The sequence below is a fragment of the Myxocyprinus asiaticus genome, chromosome 14 (genome assembly GCF_019703515.2).
Source record: "Myxocyprinus asiaticus isolate MX2 ecotype Aquarium Trade chromosome 14, UBuf_Myxa_2, whole genome shotgun sequence".
Classification (NCBI taxonomy): Eukaryota; Metazoa; Chordata; class Actinopteri; order Cypriniformes; family Catostomidae; genus Myxocyprinus; species Myxocyprinus asiaticus.
Genome location: NC_059357.1, coordinates 29,128,082 through 29,139,262, shown reverse-complemented (window position 1 = coordinate 29,139,262; position 11,181 = coordinate 29,128,082). Strand labels below are relative to the sequence as shown.

Sequence of the window (11,181 nt, the reverse complement as noted above, 5' to 3'; positions counted from 1 at the left end):
GTTTGTTGATTGTCACCATTACTGAGGTTTGTGTGTCAAGTGTTGAAGTCTATGTGCCTCCCTGACTAGACATCACATGCTGCATTTGCTTAGCAAGATGCTCGTACATTAGGAGGCAAAGGTTGTACTGTGTATTTCACATAGAGTATACGGTTAAAAGTACAACAGTACTAAAAACAAGATTAATTATATTTGTTATTTGAACAAAACAGGTCAAGTTCACTTAAATCAAATGGTTTGTCAATTGTTTGATCTGTTGTGTCAACAAGACTTTTTATGTCGAAAAAATTTATATTTTATATCACTGGAACTTGAGACAAAGCAGAAAGATAAACACAACTAAGTTGAGTCAACGCAATTTTTTTTTATCTCCGACAAATTAACTTTTTAGGGCAATGAGTTTCCATAAATTATTTTTGTATTTTTTTTGGTATTTTCTCCCCAATTTGGAATGCCCAATTCCCAATGCGCTCTAAGTCCTCGTGGTGGCGTAGTGACTCGCCTCAATCTGGGTGGCGGAGGATGAATCTCAGTTGCCTCCGGATCTAAGACCGTCAATCCGTGCATCTTATCACGTGGCTTGTTGAGCGCGTTACCGCGGAGACATTGTGGAGGCTTCATGCTATTCTCTGCAGCATCCACGCACAACTCACCACGCGCCCCACCGAGAACGAACCACATTATAGTGACCACAAGGAGGTTACACCATGTGACTTTACCTTCCCTAACAACTGGGCCAATTTGGTTGCTTAGGATACCTGGCTGGAGTCACTCAGCACGCCCTGGATTCGAACTCGCGAACTCCAGGGGTGGTAGTCAGCATTTAGAGCTGAGCTACCCAGGCCCCCTTTCCATTACATTTTTAAGTTAAATAAACTTGTTCAGAAAGAGTACCAAAATCTGAATTATATTAGAATTGTTAAGACATTTTCAGGTAGGGAGAAATCTATAAGACATCATATTTTAAATTTTTAAAGCGGGGACAAAAAAATCAATATACAGTTGAAGTCAGAAGTTTACATACACTTTGTTCGTATTTGGTAGCATTGCCTTTAAATTGTTTAACTTGGGTCAAACATTTTGGGTAGTCTTCCACAAACTTCACACAATAAGTTGCTGGAATTTTGTCCCATTCCTCCAGACAGAACTGGTGTAACTGAGTCAGGTTTGTAGGCCTCCTTGCTCGCACACGCTTTTTCAGTTCTGCCCACAAATGTTCTATTGGGTTGAGGTCAGGGCTTTGTGATGGCCACTCCATTACCTTGACTTTGTTGTCCTTAAGCCATTTTGCCACAACTTTGGGGGCATGCTTGGGGTCATTGTCCATTTGGAAGACCCATTAGCGACCGAACTTTAACTTCATGGCTGATGTCTTGAGATGTTGCTTCAATATATCCACTTAATTTTCCTTCCCCATGATGCCATCTATTTTGTGAAGTGCACCAGTCCCTCCTGCAGCAAAGCACCCCCACAAAATGATGCTGCCACCCCCATGCTTCACGGTTGGGATGGTGGTCTTCGGCTTACAAGCCTCACCCTTTTTCCTCCAAACATAATGATGGTCATTATGGCCAAACAGTTAATTTTTTGTTTCATAAGACTAGAGGACATTTCTCCATTAAAGTAAGATCTTTGTCCCCATGTGCACTTGCAAACTGTAGTCTGGCTTTTTTATGGCAGTTTTGGAGCAGTGGCTTCTTCCTTGCTGAACAGCCTTTCAGGTTATGTCAATAAAGGACTTGTTTTACTGTGGATATAGATACTTGTCCTTTCCTTCAGCATCTTCACAAGGTCCTTTGCTGTTGTTCTGGGATTGATTTGCACTTTTCACACCAAACTACGTTCATCTCTAATAGATGGAATGTGTCTCCTTCCTGAGTGGTATGATGGCTGCGTGGTCCCATGGTGTTTATACTTGAGTACTATTGTTTGTACAGATGAACGTGGTACTTTCAGACATTTGGAAATTGCTCCCAAGGATGAACCAGACTTGTGGAGGTCCAAAAACTTTTTTTTCTGAGATCTTGGCTGATTTCTTTTGATTTTCCCATGATGTCAAGCAAAGAGGCACTGACTTATAAGGTAGGCCTTAAAATACATCCACAGGTACACCTCCAATTCAGTACACCTCCTATCAGAAGCTAATTGTCTAATTGCCTAAAGGCTTGAAAAGATTTTCTGGAATTTTCCAAGCTGCTTAAAGGCAAAGATAACTTAGTGTATGGAGACTTCCGACCCACTGGAATTGTGATATAGTCAATTAAAAGTGAAACAATCTGTCTGTAAACAATTGTTGGAAAAATTACTTGTGTCATGAACAAAGTAGATGTCCTAAATGACTTGCCAGAACTATAGTTTGCTAATATTAAATCTGTGGAGTGGTTAAAAAATGAGTTTTAGTGCTGAATGACTCCTGTCAGGCTTCCTAAGCAACCAGTTGGCTCGGTTGCTAGGGTGGGTAGAGTCACGTTGGGGTAACCTCCCCGTGGTTGCTATAATGTGGTTCTCGCTCTCGGTGGGGCACGTGGTGAGTTGTGTGTGGATGCCGCGGAGAATAGCATGAAGCCTCCGCGCACGCTAGGTCTCCGTGGTAATGCGCTCAACAAGCCTCGTGATAAGAAGCGCGGATTGACGTCTCAGACGCGGAGGCAACTGAGATTTGACCTACGCAACAGTGAGGACTTAAAAGCGCATTGGGAATTCCAAATTGGGGAGAACCCCCCCCCCCAAAAAATAAATAAACAATAATTTTAATGACTTCAATCTAAGTGTATGTAAACTTCTGACTTCAGCTGTAAATATATTTAGTATTTTAGAGCTCCTTGATATGAACAAATCATTTTCTTTCAGCCTTGTGCAATAACAATGCTTTTTTTAGATGCTAAGTCAATTTAAAAGTCAATTCAACCTTTTAAACGTGCGCTCTCACACCCGTGTTCTGTTTTATTTATTGCACTGCATCTATTTTAGCCTGAGAATGTGTCATCATCAGTACTTGGCACACATCCAAAATTCGAATGCTTATTTTAGCATTCAAATGTGCATTTAAATCTTAAATTCGACAAATATTAAAACTTCAATTTGACAACCTTAGTGCCTAACATTCTTCATTTTGTGTTCCACTAAAGAGAAACAATTTGGAACTACACGAAGGTGAGTAAATGCTGACCACATTTTTTGGGGTAAACTATCCCTTTAAAGAGCTTAACTAAATGAAATTGAACATATTCAAAATCCATTGTTATTGCCTCTTCTGATATATGTATAATTCACTGAGACCTCTAATCAAATAAACAGATCATTTTATTTCCAGCAGCAGCACAGATAAAACAAAGTTACTCAAGTACACTAGAGACTATTTCCATTCTCTGAAACATTGACCATGATGCCATAAACTTGCAAAAAGATGTACTATTAAAATCACAATATAGACATTTGTTATCAAGTGCAAATTGAACTTGTATAAATTTATGTATGACTCTTGATGGACAACCAAAGTATGATAAGCAAACAGAAGCCTGGAGGCATGGTCATGTGACTGCACTTTGCTTGTGTTCATGTTGGTGGCTGTCAGTCACAAGAGCCATCTTTCCAGCCGTCCCTCCATCGCTCATCCACCCTGCTGCAGTCAAACTCTGGCTTGCCTAACCGGATGTTGATGCCATTATGGAGACGACACATCCACTGAGAGAGGTTGTGGCGGCTGCTAGTGTCTGGTTGATTTGCTTTCAATCTGATAAGAGAGATGTTATCACTGAAACATATCAAACATCATATCCTCAACCAAACATAATGTAAGCAGTGCTATAGTAGTGCTTGAATTGGCAGTCAATAGTAAAGAACAAACACAGAATAATCAATCACAAACCTTGATCTTAAGTCTTCTGCACATTCTTCACATGGGAAAAACTTTGAGAAGAGGTTGATAAATTGTGTCATCTCCTGCTGTTGAGATGTAGATGGGGTATCTGGATAGTAGGCTACCATAGTGTGAAGTAAAGACCATGAGCTCCTGCCCAGTTCCTCTCTGTCCAAAGGGCATTCGACTGGCTTTTCAGTCTCCTCTGGTGCCCTGCTCTCCTGTTCAAAATATCAATAGACATTATTTACTGTGGTGGACTGATTAAATCGTGCTCTATGAAAGTAAAATTAAAATTTACAGTAGCTCTTGAAAAGTAGCCATAGTTTTCTTTTCCACCTTTATTTTCACTTTTCAGTGGTATTCATAGTGCAGTGCATCATAAAAACTAGAGGTTGACCGATAGTAGATTTTACCGATACCAATAACTAAGGTGTTGGAAAAGCCTGATAACAGAATTAATCGGGCGATAGTTTTTAAAATAAATTTCAAGTATGTTCAAAAAAATTCTTAGTCTTTTCTTACTGTGACGGGCACAGACACAGATGCTACAAGAGTCCTAAATGACATCTGGGATTTTATTAGTTTACTGTTCAACCAAAATGAACTATAAACAAACCTGAAATACACCACAGACTATTGTATGTGTCAACCTCTACTGCAGGAAGTGTATTACAGGATTCCAGATCTTGTCAAAGTCATCTGTTTTATCACTGACAAAAAATATGATCTTTTCTAAATGCAATACACTTCCCAATTCATTCATACACATTTCGTAGGTTGGTATTACATCAGACTTGTAACCATACTTTCTATGTAGTATTTTTGGTAAGACCAAAGTAACCACAAGTTAATACCACGGTTCGATCAATGTAATACTATTTCTGTAAAACTAACTATATTACTTCTTAATATATACATTTACATTACATTTATACACATTTGGCAGATGCTTTTATCCAAAGCGACTTACAGTGCGCATTCAGGGTATAACTTTTTATCATTTTGTGTGTTCCCTGGGAATCGAACCCATGATCTTGCAGTTGCTACCAACATACAGTTGAGCTACAGGAACCCTATATAGTAAGTTAAAAAAAAAAAAAAATCTATTTGTCTTTTCTTACTATGACACAGAAGCAACTCGAGTCTGAAATGAATAAAATCACAGATTTTCTAATAAAATCCCAGAGCAACAGCAACTTTATAGTAACCTACACTTTTAGAGGGTATAAAAACAAATGCCATAGTTACATATTTAAATATTTAGAGTGATATACAATATTTCTGGCACTAAATACCACAGTTGCTGCAACAGTTAATGATGCTAAATTAAAACCATGGACCATGGTATGTTCAAAAAGCAGAGCTGTCCCCACAAGCCCTTTCAAGTTCAGTAAGGTTGTGTTTCATTTACATTAAAGAGTTAGTTCACCCAACAATGAAAATTCTCTCATCATTTCTCACCCTCATCCCATCCCAGATGTGTATGACTTTCTTTCTTCTGCAGAACACAAACAAATAATTTTTGGAGAATATCTAACTTCTGTAGGTCCTCACAATGCAAGTGAATGTTGGCCAGAAATGTGAAGGTCTAAAAAGCACATAAAGGCTACATAAAATAATCCATACGACTCCAGTGGTTAAATCCATATCTTCAGGAGTGATATGATTGGTTAGTGAGAAACATTATTATAAATGTTCACTTTAACTTTCACATTCTTCTTTTGTTTTTAGCATTTCATATTATTTGTGTATATCGCCACCTACTGGGCAGGGAGGAGAATTTATAGTTTAAAAAAAAAAAAAGAAGAAGAAAAAAAAGGACTTATACTGATCTGTTTTTCACCCACACCTATTATATCACTTAAGAAGATATGGATTTAACCACTGGAGTCATATGAACTTTAAAGTTCTGGCATCCATTAACTTGCATTGTATGGACCTACAGAGCTGAAATATTCTTCTAAAAATCATCTTTCTTGTGTTCAGCAAAAGAAAGTCACACACATCTGGGATGGTATGAGGGTGAGTAAATTATGAGAGAATTTTCATTTTTGGGTGAACGCTATTCAACATACATACTGCCTATGATTTTCAACTCTTGAGTCCAGTATATCGTTAATAGTACATTTACATTTCAGTATAGTTTCAGGTCTCTGACACAAAGTTTGTTCACCTGCAATGAGGCTGGTGTCGTCTGTTTCTTCTGCGTCTTCATCCATGATTTAAAATCTGAACACGCTCTACAGGGCTTCTTTTGCGGTTCTGTGGTGATAGTCTGCTCTTTATTCGGTGGTCTGTCTGAAACAGGTATTGGGAAACCCTCCATACCTGTGGGGTTTTGTGTGGATGAGCTTGACCCTGTAGGTGCTGCCATGTTTCCACTCATACGGTAGGAACGATTGTTGCACATGTCGGTCTTGAGTCGGGATGTGTCATTTATTTACTGTACCTCTTGATACCCATTCAATATATGACCGACTCATCAAATTAAATATGCTCCTCATTCATATTCATATTTATGTTCCTCTAAGTCTGCGGGTTCACAAACGTTTGTGTGGTTCTTGCCGGAACAAATTCTCTGCCGCACTCTCTGCCGGCGGATGATGACGTCACCAGCAGTGCACGCTACAGAGTTCGAGCTGCTCAAAATTGTAATTATCACATTTACTTCTTGTATTACACGATTGACAACGTGTAAGACTTTCTGAAGTATTTAATCTATAAAATAGGATTTTGTCATTATATTTGCATAACAAATCTATCTGCAATAGTGTTTGATAAGTTATAAGTGGCTGTTAGCTTAGCTTTTTACTGACAACGTAACCATAGTGCATATGGTCTTTACAGTACGACTGATATGCTTTATTTCATGCTACTGTAATATTCACAGTGTTCGCATTAAGAGGGATATCATACTTCATTGACAATGGGGATTCTCGAAAAGATAGCAGAGATAGAGAGAGAAATCTCTAGAACACAGAAGAATAAAGGTAAGTCAAGCTCTGCTCCCTCAAAAACACTGACATTGATGATGTTTTTTTCCCCCTTCTTGAAAGCAATGTTAAAAATGTGGATTTTTTTTTAAAGCATATTTTGTTTTGGGGCGAATGTTTACTAGTTACACAAAATGCACTCCAAAGCAAAATATGTTTAAAAATCAAGATTTTCCCATTAACTGCCACTGTTTACTAGTTACACAAAAATATGCAGACAATGGGGAAAATCTTGATTTTTAACTAAGCATACATTTCTTACTGTCGTTGTGAGACAGTTCAGAGTGTTAGAGCTACTGTTTTGTGGAGTCTATATATAAAAAAGGGTATTATTTAATTGCTTTTAACAAATGGTGCAATTCTGCTTTGACATTAAATTGGCCTTTTATAACTTTGCATCCATTTACTGCTCATCTTTTATATTCTAATCAGTTAAAAACCTATTTTGCAGCCACTGAGTACCATCTGGGTTTATTAAAAGCCAAGCTAGCCAAGTACAGAGCCCAGCTTTTGGAGCCCTCAAAGTCAGCTGGACCAAAAGGTGAAGGCTTTGATGTCATGAAATCTGGTGATGCTAGAGTGGCTCTCATTGGATTTCCCTCCGTTGGCAAGGTAACCATGCCATCATCTGCATGTGCAATGTGATCTGACATGCAAGACCTGCACTAATCAATGGTATTTTTGTAGTCTACTTTTCTTAGTTTAATGACAAAAACAGAAAGTGAAGCGGCTTCATATGAATTCACCACGTTGACCTGTATCCCTGGTGTCATTGAGGTATCTGTTATTTTTAATTTACATTCATTTCATTTCCTTTGTTCTTTTTTTATAATATTATTATTTGGGTGAAAGGTGTAGAGTTCATTATTTTATTCTTGTTCAGTAATTCTTCTCTTATTGCAATCGTAGTACAAAGGTGCCAACATACAGCTGCTGGATTTGCCTGGTATCATTGAGGGTGCTGCACAAGGTATGGTAATTTGTATTTCTAAGAGGAAAGTGAATCCTTTCTCTTTGATGTCTGATCATTGCTTTTCTTACAGGAAAGGGCAGGGGCAGACAGGTCATTGCTGTGGCCAGAACCGCAGATGTGGTCATCATGATGCTGGATGCAACCAAAGGTGATGTTCAGAGGTCAGTGGTAATTTGAAGTCTTTGAAGAATGCAAAATTTGACAAAATTCACCCTGTATTGCACTGTTTGGCCTTCTTTGTTCTGCCCTTCAGGGAACTCCTGGAAAAAGAGCTTGAATCTGTTGGCATCAGACTGAACCGGTCCAAACCAAATATCTATTTTAAGGTGCATATGCACACTTCTATGCACTGGAACATTACAAGATATACTGAACCATTCGTCTTGTATTTATTGTGTGCTGAATCATCTTAAAACTGTCATCCACTTTTCAGCCTAAAAAAGGTGGAGGACTATCGTACAATTCGACGGTTCCGCTCACACATTGCTCTGAGAAACTTGTTCAGCTCATTCTTCATGAGTACAGTATCCTTCTGCAACCTTTGTCAGTTTATGCTTCATTTTTATCCAATGATTGAGCTACTTATCTTCCTTAATGTGACTGCAGAAATCTTCAACGCTGAAGTTCTGTTCAGAGAGGACAGCACCCCAGATGAATTTATTGATGTCATTGTGGGCAACAGAGTGTACATGCCTTGCTTATATGCGAGTATTCATTTCTATTCAAGCACTTTTAATTTTTTTGCAAAAGTATCAGAAGATCTGAATGAAGTTGATTCTATTGTTCGGTCTTTTTTCTTAATACAGGTGTACAACAAAGTGGACCAGATCTCAATAGAGGAAGTGAATCGTCTTGCTCATATACCTCACAGTGTAGTCATCAGCTGTGGCATGAAACTGAATCTAGATTACCTCCTTGAGCAATTATGGGAATACCTGGCTCTGATCTGCATTTATACCAAGAAGAGAGGAGGTATGTATTCTTCTTTTGTAACTGAAAAGCATGTAAATTGTAAATTAGTAAAATCTACTTTTACCAACATCGTCATTTTTTTAATTTATTATTATTATTTTCTCCCCAATTTGGAATGCCCAGTTCCCAATGCGCTTTAAGTCCTCTTGGTGGCGTAGTGACTCGCCTCAATCCGGGTGGCGGAGGACGAATCTCAGTTGCTTCCACATCTGAGACCGTCAACCTGCGCATCTTATCACATGGCTTGTTGAGCGCGTTACCGCGGCATCCACACACAACTCACCACGCGCCCCACAGAGAGCAAGAACCACATTATAGCGACCACGAGGAGGTTACCCCATGTGACTGTACCCTCCCTAGCAACCGCGCCAATTTGGTTACTTAGGAGACCTGGCTGGAGTCACTCGAACTCGCGACTCCAGGGGTGGTAGTCAGCGTCTTTACTCGCTGAGCTACACAGGCCCCGCTCATCATGTCATTTTAATGTTAATCTTAATTCCTTTAAAATGAAGTGTGTGATTTCTGCACCATTAGTGTCACCAAGTCATATCGTTTTCCAGAACACCCATCACCCTCACCTCAGCTTTAAGTTTGCAACACATTTCAGTAATGCTTGCGCCAGTTGTCATAAAAATTAAACAATTGCCATACCCATTTTTTTAAAATTTGCTGTAGTAAGACTTTTACAAAGTGACTGAAGGTGTTTGTTTTATTTATACAGGAGCCAGCTGCCCATATAATTTATAAAAAACGTCTTGGTTATTTTCAACTTTTATAAATCAGTGGCAGACAGTCGATTAACAATTAACAAAAATATCACAAGATTACAAGATTATAGACAATAATACTATAAAAACTGAAACGTAATTGTGGACATGACATTGTGGACAACAGAGTGTACATGCCTTGCTTATATGCGAATATTCGTTTCTATTCAAGCACTTTTTATTTTTTTGCAAAAGTATCAACAGATTTGAATGAAGTTGACTGCCATGACAACATAATGGCATAAACCCTAAAATGACCATGAAAACGATGGTTTAAAGATCTTTACAGCTCCAATAATACACGAGTTTTAACAGAAGAATGAAAGAGCTTTTATAAAATTATAAGCTTCACATTTCTGCCTTTAAACCCTCCAAAATTTGGCCCCATTCACTTCCATTGTAAGTGCCTGACAGCAACCTCGATTTTTGCTTGTTTTTTTTTTTTTTTTAAGAAAATAAATTTTTTTGTGGTAATCAACATTATGCCACAAATGATGTCCATTGAGCTTAACTTGTATTGAACCTGAAATATTCCTTTTATTTCTGTAACACCCCCCCCCCCCCCCCCACACTCTTCCCCTCTTTTTCACGTGTATAGAACGACCAGATTTCGGTGACCCAATAATCATGAGACGAGCAGCTTCAGTTGAACATGTGGTATGTCTCAATTTTGTTGTCTTGTGTTACCTACAATAATATTTCCAGTTTAGCTATTTCTGAACTGTAAGTTACATAAAAACAATGAAATAAAATAGAAAATGGATTAAAAGTAAAGGTAACACTTTACAATAATGTTTAATTCATTAACATTAGTTAAAGCATTAGGTATCATGAACTACCAATGAACAATATATTTTTTGCAGCATTCATTAATCTTTGTTAATGTTAGTTAATAAAAATACAATTGTTCATTGTTAGTTCATGTTAGTTCATAGTGTATTAACTAATGTTAACGAATGGAACCTTATTGTAAAGTGTTACCAAAGTAACCAACTAATTCCACTGCAAGACTCAAATCATATTAGTGACCTACAAAAAGCATGTATTCTGTATAAGGCAGGTTACCCCCTCATTTGCCCCTAACACCCCACTCTATTAATCGCTCTATTTCTCCAAGATATGATGTCAAGCTGAATATATACATCATTCTCTGCATTAAGCATCTATCAGACTCAAGACTATACTCCTTATTTTTTCCAGTGCCACAGAATCCACAGGACACTAGCTAGCCAGTTCAAGTACGCACTTGTCTGGGTAAGACCATTCCTCATTGTCCCCAGTGAAACATTCATTATTGTTTTTGTCTTTGTGTTTTTACTAAAATTCTTTCATTTTGTATGACAGGGAACAAGCACAAAGTACAGTCCTCAGAGAGTAGGACTTACACACATCATGGAACATGAGGATGTCATTCAGATTGTGAAGAAATAAAATCTAGTCTTCATATCAACTACAGAATGAACGGAACGTTTTTTGTTTTTTTTTCTGTTAAGAACTACAAAGACTTGATGGAGAAATCTTGTGCTCAAGACTTAAAAATAGAAATGTATTATTTTTGTTTATGGAAAATCATCTACCTGACATAATCCATTCAAATAAACAATATTCAGATCA

At 37.9% G+C, this 11,181-nt stretch overlaps 2 protein-coding genes across 2 annotated transcripts; one reads left to right on the top strand and one right to left on the bottom strand.

Moving 5' to 3' along the window:
* Positions 1–3,285: 3,285 nt before the first annotated feature.
* On the bottom strand, positions 3,286–6,320 carry LOC127451936 (FAD-linked sulfhydryl oxidase ALR-like). The gene is made up of 3 exons (XM_051717010.1): positions 6,036–6,320; positions 3,869–4,080; positions 3,286–3,733 (listed from the first exon to the last, which is right to left on the bottom strand). The coding sequence occupies exons 1-3, from the start codon at positions 6,270–6,272 to the stop codon at positions 3,571–3,573; spliced, it is 612 nt and encodes a 203-aa protein (XP_051572970.1). The 5' UTR covers positions 6,273–6,320; the 3' UTR covers positions 3,286–3,570.
* Positions 6,321–6,405: 85 nt separating this feature from the next.
* Positions 6,406–11,181, top strand: LOC127451935 (developmentally-regulated GTP-binding protein 2-like). The gene is made up of 13 exons (XM_051717009.1): positions 6,406–6,513; positions 6,753–6,852; positions 7,307–7,467; positions 7,543–7,632; positions 7,765–7,825; positions 7,899–7,989; positions 8,082–8,154; positions 8,262–8,352; positions 8,435–8,532; positions 8,635–8,800; positions 10,166–10,224; positions 10,768–10,821; positions 10,912–11,181. Exons 2-13 carry the CDS (start codon positions 6,789–6,791, stop codon positions 10,996–10,998), a joined length of 1,095 nt encoding a protein of 364 aa, XP_051572969.1. The 5' UTR covers positions 6,406–6,513; positions 6,753–6,788; the 3' UTR covers positions 10,999–11,181.